The 27,695-nt window shown below is 48.5% G+C and overlaps 1 protein-coding gene across 1 annotated transcript; it reads right to left on the bottom strand.

The window, feature by feature from the left end:
• Positions 1-200: 200 nt before the first annotated feature.
• Positions 201-27,695, bottom strand: LOC126158266 (uncharacterized). The gene is made up of 4 exons (XM_049916431.1): positions 27,184-27,695; positions 23,267-23,627; positions 8,558-8,574; positions 201-451 (listed from the first exon to the last, which is right to left on the bottom strand). Exons 1-4 carry the CDS (start codon positions 27,693-27,695, stop codon positions 262-264), a joined length of 1,080 nt encoding a protein of 359 aa, XP_049772388.1. The 3' UTR covers positions 201-261.

The raw sequence follows: 27,695 nt of genomic DNA, 5'->3' as shown, positions 1-27,695 counted from the left end.
TTTGTGTGAGAGGGCTCTACTATGAAAAGATAGAAACTTTGAGAATATGAATTTCATCACTTTTACTCAGTCTTGGGAAACTAAAATCAGAGCAGCAGTGTCTAAAAGTCCACGGGTACAGGAAAGTAAGTTGTTTCCGTTTGTACAAGTATTTTTTCTGTACCTTCCAGAGGAAATAATTCTGTTATAAAAAGACGTGTCATTGATATGAAATACGTCTGTTGTCCACTGAAGTTTTCCAGTACTCCGGGGCGGTCACTGCTACTGTTCCCTCTCATTCTTGCTCGGCGGCTGCTCCTGCTGCTGCTGCTGCTGCTGCTGGTGGTGGTGGTGGTGGTGGTGGTACGCTAGACGAGGCATCAGGCAGGTTTCCACCAGCTCCTCCATCGCCTCAGTCAGCCTCCTACGGAAGCGCTCGTCCCGCCGGTACATCTCCCTCACCAGAGCCGCCCTGTTAAGCAGGAAGCACTCCAGGTCGGCAGCCTGCGAAGCAAGAACGACGAATTGAGGTCAGTTAATCTCCTCTAACTGTACCCTTAACGTGATGTGTATTTATTTACAAGATGAAAGTGGAGAGGTTTATAAGCTCTACAAAAGTGACAATTACGGAGCTCCTCGAGCAAGCTTAGAATACTGTTTAATTGGTTGGGATGCTCGCCACGTAGGACCATGAATACATAACGTCCACACTAATTTGACTATTTTATAGTCAAATTTTACTCATCGGTGAGCTCCACTGAAATACAGAAAAACGGACTGGTAGACGGTTGATGAAGGTTAAATATCCCGTGATAGCCTGATATGGCGCGTGGCGCTAACCTATGATCTTTTTCAGAGCGCGCACTGTAATCTATTTTAGTTCGCTGTCCTGGTGCGGGTGGCGCTCCGTTGGCGATTTGCTATGACGTCGCTGGCGTGTGTTTGCGGTGGCCGGCGGAAAGCGAGAGGGTAGATGGTTTTCCGGGGACTGGAAGGAACGTGAAGTTCGCTCTGCCTGACCTGCTACTGACTAGGGCTAAGGTTGTTGTGCCTCGCAATATGAGCAGAGTGGTCTGGGGCGGAGGCGACTCGCCGCTGTGCTGGCCATGCGATGGTGATTAATTTGAGTCGGCGTACTTGTTCTTTCTGCCTGTCTGATGTCGAGGTCCGGTGGGGTCCTGTGATATTCTGGCCCGGAGAAAACTAGTTGCTGAATTTTGGAGTCGTCTGCGAGGTTAGGGTGTGGGCTCGGTTGGCTCTTCAGATTTTCCCATGGAAGCTCCAGCAGCGGTTTCTGAACTTTTCTGATGTGGGACGGTGTTGTTGGAACTTTTTGCTGTGTGTGTGTGTGTGTGTGTGTGTGTGTGTGTGTGTGTGTGTGTGTGTGTGTGTGTCTCGTTACGATATTTGTTGGTACTAATTTATTTGCTCAACTGGAGTCTTGCCCGGAGTTGCGTTCATGTATGGTAAATTTGGCAGTCGATGTATTAGGTAAAGTCTGCCTAAGAAGGGCGGTTTTGAACAGTATATACATAGTGAATTACTGCATCTTGGTATATGTGGTCTTCTGGGACCTGAACAACACGATCTAGTCAATTTAGTTGTGTAAAAGCATTTAGTGGTATGTTCTGTATTTTTTCATTGTGTTATTATTAACTTGGTGGAATAGTCGCGTTTGGTGTCGTGAGGCACTTATAAGACTGTGGTTTGACTATTCATATGCGCTTAGCTTTTATTGTTTCGTTTTAGGAAGCGAGAATTGTTTGAGATTTGTGTGTGTTGGCTTCCGATTGAGGGCGAAATGCTCTCCCTCCGCGATCGTTGCAGGCGGCAGACCAAATGTACCCTGTAGAATAGGAGAATGTTAATAAATCTCCAATCTTTTTCACTCCATGTACTAGAGTGAACGGGATCGGTCTTCGATGCCCACCTATGCTCCTTAACCCATCCTGACGCGTACAATATATAAACGAACCTTCCCTAGTTAATAGGCGGCCTCTAGTCCAATAGATAATTAGTTGAACGTAATTGTTTACGTTTGACAGGAACATTTGAATACCTGTCTAATGCTTGTTTCGACAGAAGCGATACTTCTGCGATGTTTAGTGGGTACAGCTTGATAATTACGTCTACTACACTAGAAGCACATTGTCTACAGTAGTAATCCTGTACCCTACACTGCTGTGCAGTTCACTATGAAGTGCCTGGCAGAGGGTTTATCGAACTCTCAGGGTGTTTCTGCACATTCTGTAACAGTGCGCGGGAAAAACCAACACGCGAATCTTTCCGAGAGAGCTAAGGTTTATTTTATTATGACGATCAAGAATGGTTCAAATGGCTCTAGGCACTATGGGACTTAACATCTGATGTCATCTGTCCCCTAGACTTAGAACTACTTAAACCTAACTAACCTAATGACATCACACACATCCATGCCCAAGGCAGCATTCTAACCTGCAACCGTTGCAGCAGCGCGGTTCCGGAGTGAAGCGCCTAGAACCGTTCGGCCACTGCGGCCGGCTATTATGATGATCATTCCTCCCTATGAAGGTAGGCACTAACAAAAGATTTTCTCACTGAGAACAAAGTTGATGACAAATTTCATGAGAATATTCTGGCGCACAGACAATCTTCCTTGATATGCTACCCCAGTTTGCGTATCATATCCGCCGCACACTCTTCCATATTCAGTGATAATACAAAACGAGCCGTCCTTCTTAGAACTTCTGCGGTGTACTCCGTCAATGCTATCCGATGCGCATCCCGCACACGCATAAGAATACTACAGAAGACGGCGGAAAAGCATAGTGCAAGCAGTCTCTTCCGTAGAGGGGTGGAAAATGAGCAGTTGCGGGCTCCCATTAGTGCCCGCACTGCTTGTCCGCCGGCGCTGTCAGCCAGCGATGGTTGCGTTATAGAACGTTTCTTTTTCTTGCACTAAGGACACTGCATTATTTATGGACATGAAAGGAACGCCAGTGTATGAAAGGACCCTTTCTGTTCATGTTGTGTATTAATCATATTGCAGACAATATTAATAGTAAAAGTCAGGCTACTTGAAAATGATGCAGTCACCTACACTACTGGCCATTAAAATTGCTACACCACGAAGATAACGGGCTACAGACGCGAAATTTAACCGACAGGAAAAAGATGCTGTGATATGCAAATGATTAGCTTTTAAGAGCATTCACACAAGGCTGGCGCCCGTGGCGACACCTACAACGTGCTGACATGAGGATAGTTTCCAACCGATTTCTCATACACAAACAGCAGTTGACCGGCGTTGGCTGGTGAAACGTTGTTGTGATGCCTCGTGTAAGGAGGAGAAATGCGTACCATCACGTTTCCGACTTTGATAGTCGGATTGTAGCTTATCGCGATTGCGGTTTATCGTATCGCAACATTGCTGCTCGCGTTGGTCGAGATCCAATGACTTAGCAAAATATGGAATCGGTTGGTTCAGGAGGGTAATACGGAACGCCGTGCTGGATCTCAACGGCCTCTTATCACTAGCAGTCGAGATGACAGGCATCTTATCCGAATGGCTTTAACGGATCGTGCAGTCACGATCCCTGAGTCAACAGATGAGGACGTTTGCAAGACAACAGCCTTCTGCACGAACAGTTCGGCGACGTTTGCAGCAGCATGGACTATCAGCTCTGAGACCATGGCTGCGGTTACCCTCGACGCTGCATCACAGACAGGAGCGCCTGCAATCGCGTACTCAACGAGGAACCTGGGTGCACGAATGGCAAAACGTAATTTTTTCGGACGAATCCAGGTCCTGTTTACAGCATCCTGATGGTCGCATCCGTGTTTGGTGACATCGCGGTGAACGCACATTGGAAGCGTGTATTCGTCATCGCCATACTGGCGTATCACCCGGCGTGATGGTATGGGGGTGCTATTGGTTACATGTCTCTGTCACCTCTTGTTCCCATTGACGACACTTTGAACAGTGGAAGTTACATTTAAGATGTGTTACGACCCGTGGCTCTACCCTTCATTCGATCCCTGCGAAACCCTACATTTCAGCAGGATAATGCACGACCGCATGTTGCAGGTCCAGTACGGGCCTCTCTGGCTACAGAAAATGTTCGACTGCTGCCCTGGCCAGCACATTCTCCAGATCTCTCACCTATTGAAAACGTCTGGTCAATGGTGGCCGAGCAGCTGGCTCATCACAATACGCCAGTCACTACTCTTGATGAACTGTGGTATCGTGTTGAAGGTGCATGGGCAGCTGTACCTGTACACGCCATCCAAGCTCTGTTTGACTCAACGCCCAGGAGTATGAAGGCCGTTACTACGGCCAGAGATGGTGCTTCTGGGTACTGATTTCTCACCAAAATTGCGTGAAATTGTTATCACATGCCAGTTCTAGTATAATACACTCCTGGAAATTGAAATAAGAACACCGTGAATTCATTGTCCCAGGAAGGGGAAACTTTATTGACACATTCCTGGGGTCAGATACATCACATGATCACACTGACAGAACCACAGGCACATAGACACAGGCAACAGAGCATGCACAATGTCGGCACTAGTACAGTGTATATCCACCTTTCGCAGCAATGCAGGCTGCTATTCTCCCATGGAGACGATCGTAGAGATGCTGGATGTAGTCCTGTGGAACGGCCTGCCATGCCATTTCCACCTGGCGCCTCAGTTGGACCAGCGTTCGTGCTGGACGTGCAGACCGCGTGAGACGACGCTTCATCCAGTCCCAAACATGCTCAATGGGGGACAGATCCGGAGATCTTGCTGGCCAGGGTAGTTGACTTACACCTTCTAGAGCACGTTGGGTGGCACGGGATACATGCGGACGTGCATTGTCCTGTTGGAACAGCAAGTTCCCTTGCCGGTCTAGGAATGGTAGAACGATGGGTTCGATGACGGTTTGGATGTACCGTGCACTATTCAGTGTCCCCTCGACGATCACCAGTGGTGTACGGCCAGTGTAGGAGATCGCTCCCCACAGCATGATGCCGGGTGTTGGCCCTGTGTGCCTCGGTCGTATGCAGTCCTGATTGTCGCGCTCACCTGCACGGCGCCAAACACGCATACGACCATCATTGGCACCAAGGCAGAAGCGACTCTCATCGCTGAAGACGACACGTCTCCATTCGTCCCTCCATTCACGCCTGTCGCGACACCACTGGAGGCGGGCTGCACGATGTTGGGGCGTGAGCGGAAGACGGCCTAACGGTGTGCGGGACCGTAGCCCAGCTTCATGGAGACGGTTGCGAATGGTCCTCGCCGATATCCCAGGAGCAACAGTGTCCCTAATTTGTTGGGAAGTGGCGGTGCGGTCCCCTACGGCACTGCGTAGGATCCTACGGTCTTCGCGTGCATCCGTGCGTCGCTGCGGTCCGGTCCCAGGTCGACGGGCACGTGCACCCTCCGCCGACCACTGGCGACAACATCGATGTACTGTGGAGACCTCACGCCTCACGTGTTGAGCAATTCGGCGGTACGTCCACCGGGCCTCCCGCATGCCCACTATACGCCCTCGCTCAAAGTCCGTCAACTGCACATACGGTTCACGTCCACGCTGTCGCGGCATGCTTCCAGTGTTAAAGACTGCGATGGAGCTCCGTATGCCACGGCAAACTGGCCGACACTGACGGCGGCGGTGCACAAATGCTGCGCAGCTAGCGCCATTCGACGGCCAACACCGCGGTTCCTGGTGTGTCCGCTGTGCCGTGCGTGTGATCATTGCTTGTACAGCCCTCTCGCAGTGTCCGGAGCAAGTATGGTGGGTCTGACACACCGGTGTCAATGTGTTCTTTTTTCCATTTCCAGGAGTGTATCTTGCGTTTCTAACTGGCCTTAGAAAGCACCTGTTTGTCCTGACTGCAACTTTGCAAGGCAGACAAATTAATTACCGATTTTCCCGACACTAGCTTTGCACTGAAAAAAATTGCATCTGCGAATAACGCAACTTTCAGAAAGATTATTTTAGATTTAGTGGCTTAGATTGATTTCATCTTTGAGTAGTTCTGTAATTCATTTTTCAGTGCACGCTGAAATTGCGCCTCTTAAAATAGCTCGCTGACCTTCAGTGTCTTGTGGCCACTGAGTTTCCCCACTGCGGAAAATACGGTACTGAAAGTACTGAAATGTTTTACAATAAATTCCGTCGAGAACAGTTTCCACAGTTGCTGAAATTAACCAAATTGAATCTTACGATTAGTCTTATTGAAGCAGTAGACCAGCTCCGAAGTTAACCAATCTTAGTAAGATTACATGTTTTAATTTAATAGGTGTTCAATAAGAAAACAATGTGTTCTTCGTTTATTACGTTGTGTCGTGTGTGCTAAAAGAACTTAAATCGACGACAGTGGTATTTCATTCTCTCTTCCTCGATACTCCTACACCCGAACGTGCCTATCTACTCAACTGAATAACAGATTATGGAAGATTAAGTACTGCTTGTAATTGCTGCCAGTCTGTGGAATGTATTAATCTGCGACACTGCAGGACTCAGAGTATTATGAAGTGAAAATATTGTTAGTTTCTTTGTCACTCTGTTGTACCTAACTGCAGGTGGTCAACCGCTCCTCTGTAGTCTGCTGGTCTACTATGACAAAGCTGGAACGACACATTAACGCTGAGGAGGAGGTTGGACTTGACGAGAGGCCCCAGTCACAACCACCCTGCCATTGCTCCAGGAGCAAAGCAAAATGTCTTATCTGAAAATAAAAGCACTTCCATGGGAGGAAACCGAGGACGAGTTCAACCATTCGGGAAAAGTCTGCCAGTGTTAATTTTAAGGAATCAAGAAGATTATACTGAGTTTTCTTTTAGTGTTCAATCCTGAGGTGGGTTTGCAGCAGAGCGCCATTCCTCTCTTCTGTCTGCCTACCTCTACATTTCCGCTTGTGTGTTACATCCAGCGTCATTCATGATCTGTTTTATGTATGGTATCCTTGGTCGCTCTAGCCGCTTCCTTCCCTCAATAGCTGCTCCTGCTATTGTTCCAGTGAGGTTGGGTCGTAGGATGTGCCCTACGAGTTTGTCTCTTCTTGTTTGGATGTGCCTCCACAGAGATCTTGTTTCCTGTGCTTTTTATAGCACCTCTTCATTTGTTACTTTGTCTCTCCAGCTGATCATCCTTCTATAGCACCACATCTCCAGGACCTCTAGCCGTCTTCTCTCTTCTCTTCCATTGTCCCAGTTTCACATCCGTATAGGGTCACACTCCAAACGAAACCTTTCATTATACGTTTCCTTATTTTCATACTGATATTGTTGCTGGTTAGTAAGATCCTTCTCCAATTAAATGCAATTTTGGCCTTTTGTTTTCTGCTCGCAATTTCTTTCCGGCTTCTACCACCCCTTGTGATTTTGCTTCCCAGGTAAGTAAATTCCTCTATCAACTCCAGTTCCTCTCTTCCAATTCTCATTCTGAGAGGTTCATATTGTGCTCCAGTACTGCATACCATCACTTTAGTTTTTTTGTTTATTCTCATGCCATATTAATTGCACAGAGTTTTTTTCCATTGTTCTGACGACTTCCTCTAAATCATCTTGTCTCCGTGAGTATAGCAATATCTGCATAACGTAACATGTCTATCTTCTGCCCATTAATTTTGATCCCCACCTCAGTAGTTTCTCGAACTTGGTCTATAGCTTCCTGGATGTAAGCATTGAAGATAGAGAGAGAGAGAGAGAGAGAGAGAGAGAGAGAGAGAGAGAGAGAGAGAGAGCACATTCTTGTCTTACCCCTCTTCTAATGTTTGCTTCTTGTTCCTGGTGACAGTCCCTAATCACTGCTACCTCATTCTTATAAAAACAGAATATCACACGGATGTCTTTGTACTTTATTCCACTTTTCCTCAGCACTCTGAACATCTCTTGCCAGATAACATTATCAAATGCCATTTCCATGTCTACAAGGGCAATATACGTCGGTTTATTTTTCTGTCATTGTTTTTTGATAACGAGTCTCAGTGCCAGCATCACCTCTCTTGTTCCCAATCCCCTTCTGAAACCAAACTGATCTTCACTCAGCATATCCTCCACCTTCTCTTCAATTCTCTTCAGAACTATTTTTATGAGAATTTTGATGCATGTGATATTAGACTTAGAGTTCGGTACTGTTCACATTTTGTAGCTGCAGCCTTCTTTGGCATAGGAACAACGATACATTTCTGGAAGTTTGTCGGTATCTCTCCAGTTTTATAGATGGACCTAATAAGTTTAAGCAGCATCATTTTCATGCTGTCACCAGCATTCTTTATTAGTTCTGCAAAGATGTCATCAATACCCGTTGTTTTGTTGTCCAATAGTTCTTTTAGAGCTCTGTCAAATTATTCTTGCAGAAGGTTATCTCCCTTATCGTCTACTTGCTCTTCTCTTTCTACTACTTCCTCCGAAAGAGGTGTTCCGGCATACAACTCCTCTATGTATTCTTTCCATCTCTTCACCATGTCTTCACCAAACAGCATTTTCCCCTCTTCATTTTCGATTGTGCCTGAGAGTGTTACGTTTGTTAAAAAATTGATTTGCTGTTCTGTATGCTAAATCAGTTCTTGCGTTTTGCATATTTTCTTCCACTTCCCTGCACATTTCTTCAAAAACTGTTTGTTTTGTTTTCCTAGCTTCTCTAATAACTAAATTCCTTAATCTTTTGTATTCGGCTTTTCCTTGTTCATCAGTTGTATTTTTGTATGATCTCGTGTTTTCTATAAGCTCTGAGTACGAAGGGCCAAAAGAAGGGGACATTCCACCAATAAATGGGGTACTGACAGCCTGGGACCACAACCACATTGTGGGGGTCGTTCGGTACGCTAAAGTAAACAATGAGTAAGCCTGGTGTGACCAATGCGTAGATGACATAAGAGAGTGGACTCCTTCCGAGACGAGCGGAAGGAAGAGCGCCAAACCGCAGTAGGCTCCTCGATCCTCGATGATGCAGAGAAGTGCACCAGAGAGAGAGAGAGAGAGAGAGAGAGAGAGAGAGAGAGAGAGAGAGTGTGTGTGTGTGTGTGTGTGTGTGTGTGTGTGTGTGTGTGTGTGTGTGTGTGTGTGTCTAGCCAAACAGTCAGCCAGTTCATTCCCTGCAATACCCACATTATGTGGGACCCGGAGATAGAGACCTGAGCAGTTGGCTCGACCAAGGGCAGATAGGTCAGTGACTACAGAGACCAAAGGTTGACGAGAGTAGCATCGGTCAGTAGCCTGCAGGCTGCTCATTGAGTCAGTACAAATGAAAACACTGTGGAGGGAGGCCTGAGACACAAAATAGAGGGCTCTGTGAATGGCTAGAAGCTCTGCTGTATACACACTACGTGATCCCGTCAAACTGTGTTCTAAGCCAGTAGGAGACGTGAAAGCGTATCTCACCTGATCTATTGTCTTAGAACCATCAGAGTAGAAGACGGTGACACCATGGAAATCTGCAAAGATGGCACAAACAAGATGCCAGAAAACCACAGGGGCGACAGAGACCTGGAATAGGTCGGTCCTAACCTGTGGTTTAGACACCATTCAAGGGGGGGGGGGTGTGGGAGGAAATAAGGAGGGCCCATTCCAGGGAGTGGAGATGGATATCGCAACAGAGGAGACAAATTCGAACCGGCAATCCCACCCATGAGCGATTGTCAGGAGGGAGACATCCCTAGTTTGCGAAGAGGACAGGGTACACAGGATGATCAGGGAATTTGCGAATTGTGAGTGCGTAAGAAACCAGGAGTTGGCTCCATCGTCTTTATAGGGCGGGGGGGAATCCCTCTGTACCTGTAAGGTGACTCAATGGGACTAGTGCGAAAGGCACCAATAGGCAGACACACCCCACAAGGTCAAGTATTTCCAGAGTGGAAGTATCCGCTGAGCAATAAACCTGACTACCATAATCTAGTCTGCACAACACCAGAGCATTGGGAAGATGGAGAAGGGTGATATGCTCTGCACCCCAAGATGTGTGGGCCAGGATGCCGAGAACATTAAGCTTCCGCTTGCGTGTAGCCTTTAGGTGGCTAATCTGGGGCAGCCACATCAGTTTTATTGCCAAAAATAATGCCCAAGAAACGAGTCTGGGCTACAACATCGAGGAACTGGTCACCTAAATAAAGTTCTGGGTCGGGCTGTACTGTGGGTCTACAACAAAAATGCATACCCGCGTTTTGACGGGAGAAGACGAAGCCATGGGAGATCGCTCATGCACAGGCCCATCAGATTGCGCCTTGTAGCTAGCACTCAGCAGATTCTGCCGAGGGCGAACTGCACCAGATGCAAAAATCGTCGACTTACAACACTTGGTAACCACAGGCCCAACAGAGGTTACAAACCCATTGATGGCTATGAAGAAGAGTGTGACACTTAACACAGAACCCTGTAGGATACCGTTCTGAATCCAAGGGACGCTGGGTGAAGTACCAACTCGAATCTGGAAGAGCTGGTGAGATAAAAACTCGTGGATAAAAATCTAACGTGGGCCGCAAAAGCCCAGTCTTTGAGATTTATTGGCGCCAAGCCATGTCGTATGCCTTCTGTAGGTCAAAGACTACGACAAGGTGCAGGTGGTAAATAAAAGACTGTCACATTGCTGTTTCCAATCTGAGTAAATGCTCAGTTGGAGATCGTCCTTCCCAGAAACCACTCTGATACAGGGGACAAAAGCCCCGAGATTCGAGTACTCAACATAATCTGAAGCCAATCATCCTCTCGAATATTTTACAAAGTACATTTGTCAGACTAATCGGGCAATACCTGTCAAGATAGGGTGGATTCTTCCCAGGGGATAATTATGCTGTCTCGCCATTGCGACGGGAAAGCACCCATGAGCCAAATGCGGTTAAAGACTCTCAGGGGATGTTGCCTCTGGGGAACGTCCAAGTGTTGGGTCATCTGACTGGATAGAATCTGGGCTTAGGGCTATGTTACGTGAAGAGGTAAGAGCCTTCAAGAATTCCCATTCAGTAAAGGGTTCATTATAGGGTATAGCATGGCGTGAGTTTAAACAGAGGGGGTTTGTTCAACTCTGCGTTTCTGCCAGAGAACGGTAGCAAGATAGGAAGAGGACGCCAGTGCCATCGTGAGGTGTTCTGCAAGGGCCAATGGATCAGTGCACAAAGCACCTTTGAGGTTAAGACCCTGGACAGTTGACTGCCAGTGGCAGCTCAGACGGCTATGGAGCTTGGACCAAACCTGCAATGAAGAGGCATATGTCCCCAGGGAGGAAAAACAGTGTTTCCAGGATTTCTTTTTACTCTGCTTAGTAAGGTAATGAGCCTTATCACTGGGACACTTAAAAGCGAGGAGGTTGGTCTGTGAAGGGTTTCATTTAAATCGCTGCAGCGCCCAGCTGTGGTCCTGAACAGCAACTGCTACATCTTAGATACACCACAGTACCGGTTGATGACGGGGACAGCAGCGCTACCAGCATGAAGAATAGTGACAGAGACGCACTGCACGACCACATCAGTGCAATTTGAGAGGCAGGCATCTACGTGCACAGCAGGCATATGTAAGGGCCAACTGGCCCTGTGAAAAGACCAACAGAGGGCCCTGACTGCCTGGTGGCAGCAAAGGAAAAAGTAGAATCACTTGGAAGTGGTCACTGTTACGAAGATCATCATGATATGACCACTGTAGGGAAGCCACGAGAGCTGGGGAGAAGATTGCGAGATCGACAGCAGTGAAGGTGCCATGAGCGGCACTGAGGTGGGTTGGGGAACCATCATTGAGGAGAGATAAATCGAAGTCTGTAGTAAGTTGGTCAATTTGGAGACATGTACCCCTTCAAGTGGCACTCCCCCCACATTGGACAGTGGTCATTGAAATATCTGAGGAGGAGAAACGGGGGCGGGAGGTGATGATTCAACAGAAGGAAATGGCCCACCCAGAAGGAGGTAGACAATGCAGACAGTGATTGCTGGAGTCGTTTGCATTCTAATTGCTATTGCTTCCAGGTTGGCGTGAAGGAAGATCCAGTCACTCATGACATCTGATCGAACCAAAGTGCAGACCCCACTGGAGTCTACCCATATTTCTAACAGAACGCCTGATAACCGCAAAATTCCTAAGTGAGTGGTCATCATAGAACTGCATTCTTGAAGAGCATGAGAGGACACAGACTAGGAGGAAATAAGACATTGTATTTCCAGTAGGTGACGATAGTATCCCTTGCAATTCCACTGAATGATCGTGTGGCTGGAATCCACGTTGGACACACAAGCTGAGAGGACGTCATATCTGTCAGTGGTCGTCACCAACAAGGATGAGTGACACACACAAATAAGATGTCAGACTCAGGTTGGGGGTGGGAGGGGGGTTGAGGAGATGGCACCTCAAGGGGCATTGGGGTGGTCCTTGTCTTGGAACTTAAATATTATTTTCCTCCTCCTCCTCCTGAGCTGTAGGAGGGCAGGGCACAGAGTATAGGCATCTGCAAGATCTGGAACCAAAACAGACTGGCAACTGTGGTGTGCACAGATAGTGCGTCTTGTGGCCAAGTTGTGGTTGGATGATTCTTGCCTGAGAGAGGGGTCCCAGGGAGGGAGCCCCATTACTGACATGTGCCAAAGAAGGGAGGCACTTCAGTTGGGGAGGTGGAGCAGTTCCCAGAAGGTCGTGGGAACTGCCGAGAAGGGGGGAGCGGAGAAGGGGGGTGGGGCTGTGGTAAGGAACAAGTAGGAGGGGGAAAAGATCTAATTGAAGCAAAAAAAATTAAGGAAGTGATACTGGATTAGTCTAATTTTTGGCGAGCCCCAGCGTAAGACAGGCGATCCAGGGACTTTTAGTCTTGCATCTTTTTTCTCTTGTAAGTCAGGCAATCCAGCAAGTGAGGGAAGTGGCCGTCATGATAGTTGAACACAGGTGGTGGAACACAGGTGCTTCCAACACGGAGTTTGTGTCCACAGTCACCACACCGAGGGTAGGCGGTATCCCTTTCGAAAGCCAGAATGAAGGCGCTGGTATTGGTGCTGTTGTCTTTGGGACCCTGCTGCACATATCGAACAAAATGAACGCCGCGTCTTTCCACATTAGACTGGAGTTCATCAGTTTGCAGGATGAGGTCCCTATGAAAAAAATCACTCCCCGGACTATATTCAGAAATTGGTGGTGGTGGGGGGAGGGGGGGGGGGTAACAGACCAGCATGAAGAGCTGCAGATTGGGCGGCAGAAGAAGTTTCGATTAATAGGGAGCCCAACCAGAGAGACTCCAAACTTGTCCTCAATATTCTCTACACAAAAAAGTGGCTTTTTGGAGTGTTTTTTGTTTGGGGTTTGAGGGCGCTCAAGTACTGAGGTCATTAGCGCCCAGTCACATTTGTTAGAGCACATAGAATCTAGTAAAACTCAAGGGGGGGGACACCAGAAAGTTCTTACAAAGATGCAGATAAAATAAGTGAAAGAGTTAGTTGTCTTTGGACAAGCCAGTGAAAGTAATGAAACGAAGAACACGAGCAGCTGCTCGAGCGTCATCAGCTAAAATATCCTGTAAAGTAGATGGCAGAGACAGGACAACACGAGATTGACTAAAACAGGGACACGACAATAAAACATGGCGCACCGTTAATGCATGACCACAAGGGCACTGCGGGGCTCGGTCACCGGAGAGCAGGTAGCGGTGGCTAAAACGGCCATGCCCAATCCGCAACCTGGTCAGAAGGACCTCTTCTCGCAGAGATGGTCGGCAGGAGGTTGTCCAAGCAGTTGGGAACGGTTTTACTGCCCAGAGCTTGTTTCCTTGAAGTGATGACCAAGTATCCCACCACAACGACACAAGCCTCTTACAAACGACCCCACTAACGTCAGATGATGGGACACAATGGGAGGCTGGCCGAGACAGGAGGAATGCAGCCTTGGCTGCAGCATCAGCAGCCTCATTCCCAGGAACTCCTACATGGCCGGGAGCCCACAGAAAGCTGACAGGAGAGCCACCATCAGCAAAAGAATGGAAGGACTGCTGGATCCGTTGCACAGAGGGATGGACCGGATATGGAGCTCCAAGGCTCTGAAGAGCACTGAGTGAATCAGAGCAGAGTACATATGATGAATGGCGGTGGCGGCGGGCATACTGAACGGCCTGATGGAGCGCAAAAAGCTCGGCCGTAAAGCTGGAACACTGGTCGAGGAGCCGGTATTTAAAGGTGACGGCCCCGACGACAAAGGCACAGCCGACACCATCGTCAGTTTTGGAGCCATCAGTGTAAATAAAGGCGTGACTGGCAAGTCGCGCACGAAGTTCGACAAACCATGAGCAATACACTGCAGCCGGAATACCCTCCTTTGGGAGAGAGCTGAGGTCGAGATAAACATGAACCGGAGCCTGGAGCCAAGGTGGTGTCGGGCTCTCACCCTCTCTGAAGGTGGTAGGGAGGGCAAAATCCAATTGTTGAAGCAGGCGACGAAAGCGGACTCCAGGGGGCAGCAGGGCAGACACATACAACCCATACTGACGGTCGAGAGAATCGGCGGAGGAGGACTGATAAGAGGGGCGGTCAGGCATTGACAACAGCCGGCAGGCATACCGACAAAGCAGTACATCGCGCCGGTAAGTCAATGGTAATTCGGCAGCTTCAGCATAAAGACTCTCGACGGGACTAGTGTAGAATGCTCCGGTCGCAAGACGTAACCCCCAATGGTGGATGGAGTTGAGATGGCATAAGAGGGATGGCCGAGTAGACGAGGCTCCCATAATCCAGCTTTGATCGGACTATGGACCGATACAAGCGAAGCAGTACAGTGCGATCCTGCTCCCCAAGATGAACCACTAAGAACTGACGACATTAAGGGATCGTGTACAACAGGCAGCCAAATAAGAGACGTGCAGAGACCAACACAGTTTCCTGTCCAACGTGAGCCCTAGAAACTTAGTTGTTTCCACGAATGGGAGAACAACGGGACCGAGATTTAAGGATGGCGGAAGGAACGCTTTATATCGCCAAAAGTTGATGCAAACCGTCTTCTCTTTAGAGAACCGGAAGCCATTTGCCACACTCCACGAGTATAGGCTGTCTAGACAACACTGAAGGCAGCGCTCCAGGAGGCATGTTCTCTGGGCACTGCAGTAGATTGCGAAGTCATCGAAAAAAAGAGAGCCTGAGACATTAGGTGGAATGCAATCCATAATTGGATTGATCGCTATGGCGAAAAGGGCTACGCTCAAGACGGAGCCCTGAGGCACTCCGTTCTCCTGGAGGAAGGCGTCTGACAATATGGACCCCACACGCACCCTAAACTTGCGATCTGTTAAAAAGGAATCAATAAAAAGGGGCAGGCGACCGCGTAGACCCCACCTGTGCATAGTGCGGAGGATACCTCCTCTCCAACAGGTATCATAAGCCTTCTCCATATCGAAGAACACGGCTACCGTTTGGCGCTTTCGCAAAAAGTTGTCCATGATGAATGTCGACAAGGTCACAAGGTGGCCAACAGCGGAGCGGCGGCGACGAAAGCCGCATTGGACATTAGTAAGTAGCCGTCGAGATTCAAGAATCCAAACTAACCGAGCGTTAACCATGCGCTCCATCACCTTACAGACACAGCTTGTAAGAGAAATGGGGCGGTAACTAGAAGGAAGGTGTCTATCCTTCCCGGCTTTGGGTATAGGAACAACGACGGCGTCACGCCAACGCATGGGGACCTGACCTTTGGTCCAGACGCAATTGTAGGTACGAAGAAGGAAGCTTTTGCCTGCCGGAGAAAGGTGTGCCAGCATCTGAACGTGAATGGCATCTGGCCCCGGAGCAGAGGCCCGGGACAGTGCAAGTGCACACTCGAGTTCCCGCATAGTAAAGGGGGCATTATAATTTTCCAGATTCAGCGAGTGGAAGGAAGGTCGCCGAGCCTCTTCTGCCTCTTTCCTGGGAAGGAAGGCAGGGTGGTAATGGTCGGAGCTTGAAACCTCCGCGAAAAAGCGGCCGAAGGCGTTGGAGACATCCACAGGATCAACAAGGACCTCATTACCTGAAGTCAGTCCAGGTACCGAGGAGTAGGCCTTAATTCCCGACAGCCGGCGCAGGCCACCCCAGACGACAGAAGAGGGAGTAAAACTGTTAAAGGAGTTGGTGAAAGAGGCCCAACAAGCTTTTTTGCTGTCTGTGATGACTCTATGGCATTGCGCTCAGAGTCGTTTGTATCCAATACAATTCGCCATCGTAGGATTGCGGCGAAAGGTGCGTAAAGCACGTCGTCGAGCACGAATAGCGTCTCTACAAGCCTCATTCCACCAGGGGACGGAAACGCGACGTGAAGAAGAAGTAGTACGAGGAATGGAACGTTCGGCAGCATTGATGATAACAGCCGTGAAGTATTCGACCCGACTGTCACAACTGGGAAAATCGTGGTCCGGAAAGGTTGCCAGGGAGGAGTAAAGTCCCCAGTCAGCGTTCAGTATGTTCCAGAACTAAGGACGTGGGGATGGGGTGTGGTGCAGGAGACGAACGACACAGGGGAAGTGGTCGCTCGAATAGGTGTCAGAAAGGACATACCACTCGAACCGACGGGCAAGAGTGGTAGAACATATCGAGAGGTCCAAGTGGGAGTAGGTATGAGTGGAGTCTGAGAGGAAAGTCGGGGCGCCGGTATTGAGGCAGACAAGATTGAGATGGTTGAAGACATCTGCCAAGAGTGAGCCTCTTGGACAGGATGCAGGAGAGCCCCAAAGGGGATGATGGGCATTGAAGTCGCCAAACAATAAAAACGGCGGAGGAAGCTGAACAATCAGGTGCATCATGTCAGCCTGACTAACAGCAGACGACGGTGGAGTGTAGATGGTACAAACAGAAAACGTAAAGGCAGAAAGAGTAATACGGACAGCTATTGCTTGGTGTGGGGTGATCAAAGGGATGGGATGGTAATAGACGTCGTCCCGAACGAGCAACATGACCCCACCATGAGCTGGAATACCGTCCACACGGGTGAGGTCAGACCGCTCCGAGGTATAGTGGGTAAAAGCAATACCGTCAGTTAGGCGCAACTTGGTTTCCTGGAGACCAAGGACGAGCGGACAGTGCAGGCGGAGGAGCAGTTGTAATTCCTCCTGAGTAGATCGAATACCTCTTATGTTCCAATGTAACAAAGCCATCGCTAATCAGAAAAAAGGGGGAAGAAAACAGGTGAAGAGCTGGTCACCTCGACGGCCGCACAGGGCCAGGTTTCGAGGGAACAACGCTACAACCGGCAGGAGGCGGATCCTGTTCCATCGAGTCGTCGCCAGCTGCGGCCGCTTTCCCGGGTTGCGTAGAAGGGGCAGCATCATTCGCCGACGAGAGGCCAGCAGAGCGCCTGGCAGCAGAGCGTCCCAGCGAAACTGAAGACGGCCGGGAGCAGCGACTCACGGATGGAGCGTCAGACGAAACGCGCCAGGGTGGAGAGGGGGAGAAAGACTTCTTGGAAGTCCGATGAGGCACGGGGATGGTGGGCTGGACCCGAAGAAGGTCCTCACGTGCGGGGTCCATTTTGGAATGCCGGACCTCAGAAGCCGGGGTCCGGAACGTTTGAAAGACTTGGCCGCAGAGTGACCTGATACATGTTGACGCCTGGGAAGAGGATCGCTGCTCAGGCGGCGGAGGGGGAGGAAAAGGAAGGGTGGACCCTGGGGCAGAGGGGGCAGGGGCTGCGAGGGAGGAGGATTTGGAAGGGAGGGGAGGGATTTGGGAGGCGGAGGCATAGACCCCGGATGGGGTGAGGAGGTGGAGGGAGGACAGGATAGGGGTGAGGATACTGTGGAAGGAGTGGACACGACAGAGGCAAACGAAGTTGTCAACGTCACAGGATGGAGGCAGTCGTACTTCTTCCTGGCCTCAGAATAAGAGAGACGATCCAAAGTTTTTAATTCATGAATCTTCTTCTCCATCTGATATGCGGGGTCGCGCTGGACTCGCCAGACGAAATGCACGCCTCGGCGCTCCAGGTTGGCCCTGAGCTCCTAATCAGATTGCAGCAGGAGGTCCCGATGAAAAATAACCCCCTGCGTCCTATTCAGTGCCAGATGCGGGACAATGGACACTGGGATGTCCCCTAGTCGATCGCACGCCTAGAGCGCCGCCGACTGTGTGGTGGAGGTGGTCTTTATAAGAACGGACCCTGAACGCATTTTACTGAGAGCCTCGATTTCCCCGAAGATGTCCTCGATCTGCTGGACAAAGAACATGGGCTTGGAGGTGGCGAACGTCCCCCCATCGGTCCTAGAACAGACTAAATAGCGGGGGAAGTACTTCGCGCCAAGCCGGCGTGCCTGTGCTTCCTCCCAGGGAGTGGCCAAGGGGGAAAGGGCAGGAGAACCAGAACCAGAGACAGTACCTTTCTTTTTAAAAGACTTGGCCGCAGAGCGACCTGATACATGTTGACGTTTCATCTGCGAAACGTCCACCCCGATACCACCCACTCCGACCAGGGGCTCTCCCCACGGGCGCCACCCAGCCTCAGCAAGGGCCACCTGGCAGGATGACCGTTGCCGGGAGTCCTGATGCCCCAAGGAGACTGGCATCTACTCCTTGGCCGACGTGGGGAGGTTGCAGCTCAGGTATCGGCAGTACGATCCCTGTGTTGTCAGGGGGCTACAACCGAAAGAGTACATGACGACCACACCACAACGGGCTGGCTACCGTGCTGGATTTCGGGTGCCATGGAAAGTCCATGATCGTAGGTGCAGATGGGGACGCACTATGGGCGTAACTTGTGCAACCCATCAGGCGTTTAGGCCCAATTTGAGGAATAATGGGTGTGGTTACAACGCCGTTACAATGCTGAGTGCCAAGGTCTTAGTGCACTGAGGACCAGTGATACACCACGTAAGGCGTCCTTCCCCTAAAGTCTCTTACTTCCGTACAATTTTGAAAAAAGAAGGTCAAACCCCAAGGGGGACCATCACATGGAAGGCCGTAACGGTTTAAACTCCTTTTAGTCGCCTCTTACGACAGGCAGGAATACCTCGGGCCTATTCTTACTCCAGACCCGCGGGGGGGGGGGGGGGGGGGGGGGGCTTTGTGGAGGTGAATGTGTTCCCATCCGTCCTGTTACAGATGACGTAATTGGGGAAGTGTTTCATCCCAAGACGGCGAGCTTGGCCCTTCTCTCTTGATGTAGCCAGTGAATGGAGGCCGCCAGCTCATCCAAAGTAGCATTGAAAGATCCTTCACCATTCGAAGATATGGCCATTCGAGAACGCCCAGATTTTTGTGGCTTTGTACACTTAATGCACCAAGCATCCGCCCTGTTACCACCTACTCCGATTAGGGGCTCTCCCATGACCACCATTCAGCCACAACAAGGGCCACATGCCATGGCAGCCATTGTCCAGAGGTTCGATGCTCCAGAAACAAGCTACAACTCCTTGGCATACATGGGGAGGGAACAGCTGAAGTATCAGTAGTGTGATCCCTGTGTTGTCAAGGGGCTCAGCCGGATGGATACATAACAGCCCCACCACACAGACTGGCTACACATGCCGGTGACAGTGGACGGGAAGAAGAGTGGAAGGAATGGGGACACTAGAGAGGAAGCTCTCCCCCAAATGGCTCGCACTAAAAACAGAAAATTTAGAAGTGGAGGTCCACCTCAAGCGAGGACCTAAACGACAGGAAGGATGAAAGAACAGGCAGAAGGAACAAAATTGCAAGCAATACAGGTAACCAGGTAAATTCCCAGATCGATATAAATCAGAACACCGTGAGAGCGGAAGGAGTGAACAGGGTGGGAGGGCAGGGTGAAGGAAATGCCGCCAGGGAAGGAAGAATGGGCTGCAAAAGCTTGGGGACCCGTGTGCACCACGCACGAATTCACAAAAGATCTGTGAGCCCCAGGGGGAGAGGGGAACAGCTGAATATGAAGTTTCCTGGGAAGGGATAAAAATCAAAAATAAAATTTCTTTCACTGACTAACATAGTAAACCAACATGGTTGTTTTACAAACTGACACGTGAAGCCTTACACGACGAGATGTAGCATAGAAGCATGCAGGGTAGCGTAAATTTGTTTTCTGCCGTGAAGCAATTGTTGTAAGTTAACTTAAGTTAATTTTTCATTCGATGGCCATTTTGCTCAACACACAATTGGTCTTTGACTTCCGCAAATACTATGCACATGTTGTACAGAGTAGTGAATATTCCTTGCACTATCATACTGTAATAGTTATGACAATGCAAGGAACGCTAACGTGACTACAGACTCAAGCGTCAGCTGTCGATCGTGTATTACCGGCAGTCTCCAGTCCTGTTCGTTAGTAGGAAAGTGCGAACTGCGCGCATATCTTGCCCACATGGTGATACACGTGCCGAAGTGCAGCCAGACAGCTCACACGCCCCTCCCTGCTTTAGCAGACTAGTTGCATTTGTAAATACACTGCCAATAAATAGCCGTGTTTGGTCTGCTTTCCCCCACAACATTATCTATGTGATCGTTCCAATTTAAGTTATTCATAATGTAATCTAAGTGTTTTGAATTTACAGCATTTACATTTGTGTGTTTTATCCTGTAACCGAAATATAGCGGATTTCTTTTGCTACTCATGTAGAAGATTTCCGTTCTTTTCACTATTTGGAGTTAACTGCCATTTTCTGCACTATACAGGTATCTTGTCCAAATCGTTTTTGTCATCTAATGACTTTGTAAGACGGTGAATCACAGGGTTTCCTGCATACAGTTTACGAGGGCTACCCAGAGTGTCTCTTAAATCGTTTACTACCCCGGGGAACGCCAAATATTGGTTATGTTTTACTCTACCACCTCCCTTCAGTTACTAAGAACTGCAATCTTTCTGACACGAAATCACGAATCTAGTCACACAGTTGAGACAATAAGCTAATTCTGGAATATTTGCTTCGTCGTCTTTGGTGAAGGAATTTTGGAAAACTTTAGTAACTTTGTCATCAGCAACCCAAACATAGTTATCGCGCATTAAGGGTATTAATTGTGTCTTTCCGCTCGTGTTCTTTACATACGACCCGAATATCTGGATTATCTGCCATATTTCGAGACAGTTTCGTTGTGGAAACTCGAAAACGCGTTTCGTACTGAAGTTCACTAACTTTGCAATTGCGTAAAACTTTGCCAATCGTGGTAAATCCATTATTTTGTAAAAGTTGCACTACAAAAATAAGAGTAATAAGGCCGCCGACAAGAGAGATGCATTTCATTTAAACAAGGTGGCGAAAAATGGTATCATGAAATTTTAACCCTAGATAGCTGATGCCAGTAGGAACCAAATTGCTGATGTTGAGTAGGTCGACAACGCATCATTTTTAAACTAAACTTGGCGCCACGCGATCCGATTGGCCGTGGGATTGCCCTGTTGCCGTTCGTCGGTTGACGGGCAGCGCTATGGTTGTCTGTTCACAAATACAAACGTCCCTCAGCCTGTCACTGCCCCAACGTGATACGCACACGTGTCGAATACGCCTTGCTGTTTGTCTCTACCCACGTCAGAGGCAACCACACGTAAGCTTGGCTGCAGACCACACACACGTCATCCGCAATTTAGTCAAAGTGAGCATGGCGGCACAGTATTCCTTTGAAGAACGAGACATGGTTTTGTTTATGGACTAGCCTACGGTAATGCGCATGAAGCTCGACGGTTGTATGAGGAACGGTACCCAGCAAGACGCCACCCACACCCGCAAACGTTTACAGCAATTCAACGGCGACTTAGCGAAACAGGCTCGTTCGCGGAAAAGCATGGTGATGCTTTAAGGCCTCTAACACTACAGGATGCTGCATTTGTGGAGACTGTTCTCGAGCGCTTTGAGGAAACACCTATGAAAAGTATTCTAACGGTTGGACACGACATGGGGGTCACTTATCTGTTAGTCTGGGAGGTTTTGAGGGGTGATGGCCAGCATCCATTTAGTTTCCTCCCTGTCCAAGACCTAAACCCTGTGGCGTACTATAAACACAGGCTGGGTTTTGCCGGTCGTTGCTGCGATGTGTTGCACGAGATCCCGACTTCCTTGTAATTGTGTTGTTTATCGACAGGTGCACCTTCCGTGGGGTGGCCTTTGCAACACTAAACGCTCAATTACTGGGCAAGGGGAAATACTCACGTCACGTACGTCCAAAGACACCAGGAACGATTTTCGCTCAACATTTCGGCAAGCATAGTGGGTGGCTTTCTGATTGGGCCGGTCCATCTACCTCCTCGACTAACCGGGGCAAATTACGTTTTGGAGGAAACTCTAATCGCCCTGCTGGAAGATGTTCCCCTGAACAGACTGTTACTCATGTGGTTCCAGCATGATGGGGCGCCCGCACACAACAGTCGTGCTGTGCGTGGATATTTAAATGAACTCCGACAGCCAGGTAATTGGCAGAGGCGCTCGTAGGACATGGCCCCCGCAATCACCAGCTCTCACGCCACCAGACTTTTTCCTGTGGGGATTCTTCACGATTCTAGTTCACCCAGCCGTAAGCTAACCACCTAGGAACGAAGAGGAATTAATGCATCGCTTTCAACATGTCGCCAATGCCAGTAATATTTCAAAGACTTCGGCAAAACACCGTTCGACGTTACCAAGCTTGAACGAATCTGAAGCGCTAGGACTTAATTATTTTAAAATACGGTCACTTGTTGTAGAACTCTGTGATAATCTGCATTTGTGTACAGTCTCTCTTCGAAGGGTAACAGAGTGAAGTGTACAGAAGCACGAGTTTGTAAGAGGAATACCGTGTTAGAGACTACATTCGTATAAACATTTGCCTTAAACATATTCGAAACATATTTCCCAAAATAAAAGATACTGCGTTTTACGTATTTACCTTGTTCCATATCGAGCTGTAAATGTTCAATTAAGTGAATAAACCACAGAGAAATGGCAAAGTAATAACACTTGCCAAAGGCAACAACCACACACACGTTACATCCATTTCTGTCTCTCCGCAATGTAATAGTACGATACAAAAGAAACAGTGACCATATATTCCAGATTTTTGTCACGAGCTATCTGTAATAACACCCAGTGCGGAGGTGGATATTGGCATTATGGAACTTTGAAACCATTTAGAATACACTGTTATTGAGTCTAGATTGGTGAATTAACAGAACGAAAAACATGCACACGCGTTTGCGAGTTTGTTTCTCTCTCTATTATGCTTACTACTTTGCAGCACCTGCCCTTTCTACACATGCTGACGTCACATCTGTACGAGCTTGTGTTTACAGACGTTTTCTGAGCACCAATGACAGCAATAGTGTCACAACTAGAAGTGGTATTCTGCTAAAACAGAAGTTCTGAAAAAAAAAGAAAATTGTCTAAATTTTCGCAGTGAGAATTTCTTACACAAGTACGAAAAACCGGTACTGTAATAGTCTGCATCTTTTGTTAAATTGGTACCGTTTTTATTGGCAGCGTTGTGGCTTGCAGGGTGTAGACGGCGAGGATGACGGCCAGCGGCTGTGTTTCCACGCATGACTGCATGAAGACTTGCAGCGGCAGAACGGAGTCGATGTCGAGGTCGTGCTGGCGCAGCACGTCGGCCAGTGTGTGGTGGTACAGCTCCAGGAGACCCTGGCCGCACGCCCTCCGCAAATCGCGCAACATGCCCCAGTGCATAAAGATCATTACGTCATGTGCTGGAGGCTCCAGGTGCAGCGTCTGGAAGTCCACCAGCCTTACTGACAGCTCGCCCTTGGCGTCCTCCGCGAACAGCATGTTGTTTACCCACAGGTCTCTGTGGCACAGCACATTGCGATACCTGCACAGCAAACCAGAATGTAGCGTGGAGCACGAAGACAATGACTAATATCAATTGTGTATTTGCTTCAGGACAGATTTCAACCACGTGGTTAACTCCATTCTTCATTAAAAAAAGTACCACAACTGAACACACGTTTTAAGCAAGGCTTTTGGGAGGAGGTTTTTATGAATCGTGTCTGGAAAAGGAAAAAATATAAAAAAAACGTCATGGAATATATTCTGTATCAGACGATTTTATGTGAGTTGGATTAGGAACTGAAGCACTAGAAGTATGAAGTTTACTTTCGATAGTGATTGGTGAAGTCCAAAGTTAGTTGGTTGGTTGACTGGTGAAGTTAAGGGAACAACTAACGAGGTCATCAGTTTTTCGATCCGAAGGTGGTAGATCCAGAGGTAGAGACGGCCACGGAAAACTTTCTGGTCTAGTCGGGAGATTCATAACAGTAAAAAGGAAGATAAAAACGTAATTGACATCTTGGGAACTGTCAATAATAAAAGGAAGGTGAAGGAAATAAGGAAGTCCCCAGGGCTCTGCATGCGGCAGGATGTGTCCCATCAATAGTTGTCCCACACCTGATCCATCAGTCATGCGCGTCCCCTACTCAAGAACACGCAACACCCAGTTACCAATCGTAAAATACAGGGCGCCTTATCCCCATTTACCCTGGCTGCGATCCGGAAATAAGATAGTTTAAAACATTGCAAGTGAGAAACAATACCTGCGCGGGTCATGGCCCATCCAACATACTCCGGTGTGAGGTGGAGCGTACATAAAGTTAAGTAGTGGTTTTGACATATATATAGTTTGTGTTTTCCTTTTTTTCGTTTATAAATGTATAGCTATGGTGTTCTTTAAATCATTGACAAATGTCTTCTTAGGCACTTGTGGCTTTTATTTTTGTTCTGAAGAAAGTTTAGTTATCTACACCGAAACCTAGGTTAACACTAGGTGCTTTTTCGCAATCGAACCGGGTTTTTAGTTTTTTAATATATCACTACACATTCCCAGCAGCGAATGGACATTTGACAATGGCCAGATTTATGCAGTTTGACACAATGTACAGAGCATCGACGACCCTGATGCCACCCATTCCTATCACGGGCTCTCCATGGGCACTGCCCACCACGGCAAGTGCTATCTGGCACAGGAGCCATTGTCGGGAGTTCCAATGCTCCAAGAAGACAAGCAGCCACTCCTTGGTATACATGGGGAGGCAACAGCTCAGTTGTCTGTAGTGTGATGCCTGCGTTGTCAGGGAGCTAAACGAGATGGGTACGTAACAGCCCCTCCAAATAGATTGGCAACACGTGCTGGTGAGGTAGTGAGGCAGATGGGGGGGGGGGGGCTATGTTGGGGAAGGAAGAGGTGAGGTGAGTCCACACCGTACATATTAGGGATGGAGTTCTTTTCCAGATGGCTCACACTAAAGAAAGCAGCTTCAAACAACCGCACTTGGGCAAGTGAATATAATTCGTATTTTCTATTTTAGTAACTACTTTACAGTAATTGTGGAAGATTCGTTTAAGTATCTCTTATCGACACGTATCAAGAATCACACTATAGTTAAAATACATAAATAATTAAGTAAGAAATACAGGAATACATTAGCTGCACCTGTCGGTGCCAGTTGTCAATTTTCAATTTTTCGGGCGGTAGCGGCTACCACGTGCCGTCTAGCTGTGCCCTGGCTGCAATGAAGTGAACACTATCGTGTGGTATGGCACACGAGCATTTGGTGAATTACTATGTATATTATGGTTTTAACCTTAACTTGCAGATATACATTCCGTCTCATCCCTCACATACCTGCCAATTTTCAGAGATAGCACTTCGACAACTGGTGTAAGAGACGTGCAAGAACCTTTTATGGAGATGTGTTTTAACACCGTTTTCCTGTTACAGTCCAACTGTTTTATACAGATCTGAAAATGTTAAGCATGCTTACCGAAATCGGTGAACAGCAGTAAGGGTTTACAAGCAATCTTTACGAAGACGATCATCTTCTCTCAATGACATCCGATTACCTTATTTTATAAATTTTACCAAACAAATACAGCTAGAGGTGTGGATGTTTACAATATGATAGTCACTTCATACTTTGATCATAAGCCCTCCCATCTTTAAAATACATGGACTATTTGTTGAGGAATGGGCAACTTTGTTATTGAATAATAGTGGAACAGTTGCAGTGTAGGTAGCAGTAATGTCAACGACAAGTGCCAACATTCCAGTTAACGTTATCTAAGGCAAAACGAAACTTCCAAAGTAAGTTAACTACAAAACTGACCATTACAATTGCTACACCAAGAAGAAATGCAGATGATAAACGGGTATTAATTGGACAAATGTATTATACTAGAACTGGCATGTGATAATTTCACGCAATTTGGGTGAGAAATAAGTACCCAGAAGCACCATCTCTGGCCGTAATAACGGCCTTGATACGCCTGGGCATTGAGTCAAACAGAGCTTGGATGGCGTGTACAGGTACAGCTGCCCATGCACCTTCAACACGATACCACAGTCAAGAGTAGTGACTGGCGCATTGGGACGAGCCAGTTTCTCGGCCACCATTGACCAGACGTTTTCAGTTGATGAGAGATCTGGTGAATGTGCTGGCCAAGGCAGCAGTAGAACATTTTCTGTGTCCAGAAAGGCCCATACAGGACCTGCAACACGCTTTCGTGCATTATCCTGCTGAAATGTATGGTTTCGCAGGGATCGAATGAGGGGTAGAGCAACGGGTCTTAACACACATTAAATGTAACGTCCACTGTTCGAAGTGCTGTCAATGTGGAGAAGAGGTGACCGAGACGTGTAACCAATGGCACCCCATACCATCACGGCGGGTCATACGCCAGTATGGCGATGACGAATACACGCTTCCAATGTGTGTTCACCGCGATGTCACCAAACACGGATGCGACCATCATGATGCTGTAAACAGAACCTGGATTCATCCGAAAAAAAATACGTTTTGCTATTTGTGCACCCAGGTTCGTCGTTGAATACACCATCGCAGGCGCTCCTGCATGATCCGTTACAGCCATGCGGAGAAGATGCCGGTCATCTCGACGGCGTTCCGTATTACCCCCCTGAACCTACCGATTCCATATTCTGCTAACAGTCATTGGATCTCGACCAACGCGAGCAGCAATGTCGCGATACGATAAACCGCAATCGCGATAGGCTACAGTCCGACCTTTATCAAAGTCGGAAACGTGATGGTACGTATTTCTCCTCGTTCCACGAGGCATCACAACAACACAACGTTTCACCAGGCAACACCGGTCAACTGCTGTTTGTGTATGAGAAATTGGTTGGAAACTTTCCTCATGTCAGCACGTTGTAGGTGCCACCAACGGCGCCAACCTTGTGTGAATGCTCTGAAGAGCTAATCATTTGGATATCACAGCATCTTCTTCCTGTCGGTTAAATTTCGCATCTGTAGCACGTCGACTTCGTGGTGTAGCGATTTTAATGGCCAGTAGTGAAAATTCGCAAATAAGCTGTTTGAAGGATTTATGCTGACGTCTTCCTCATGAGAACTTACTTATCACTTGGCTTGAGGAATTTATAAATTTCTTGCATAGCGGGCTCGAGGTGACTATGTAACTGCTCATTGTGAGGCGTGCCGCGCCCGAAGCGAGGGACGAGATCCAGCAGAACATGCGCGATTTGGACGCAGGAGACCTGCGCGGCGTATGGGGGAAACCCCGGCTCCTTCCGGAACAGAGTCTCCTCCAGCAGCAGCGGGTAGGCGTCGGCCAGCCGCCGGCCCTCGCGCTCCTCGAACACGAGAGAGGCGGCGTGGAGCCGCGCCAGCGCCTTCAGCACGCACTCTGCCTGGGGGAGGCTCAGCGGCACCAAGGGGTCCGGCATGCGGAAGCCGGCCAACGACAGGTCCTCCAGCACGAGCAAGTCCAGCCGCAGGTAGTAGCATCGAGGGACGGTGCCCAGGCACGTAGAAGCCGCCTCTGGCGCCGCGCAGCGCAGGTGTTTCTTCACTTTCCGCAGGAAGTCGCCGTAGAACAGCACCTCCTTATGGTAGGCCAGAGTGGACAT

The sequence above is a fragment of the Schistocerca cancellata genome, chromosome 2, assembly GCF_023864275.1.
Source record: "Schistocerca cancellata isolate TAMUIC-IGC-003103 chromosome 2, iqSchCanc2.1, whole genome shotgun sequence".
In the NCBI taxonomy this organism is placed as follows: domain Eukaryota; kingdom Metazoa; phylum Arthropoda; class Insecta; order Orthoptera; family Acrididae; genus Schistocerca; species Schistocerca cancellata.
The sequence above is the reverse complement of the archived record's forward strand: the minus strand, read 5'-3'. Positions and strand labels throughout refer to the sequence as shown.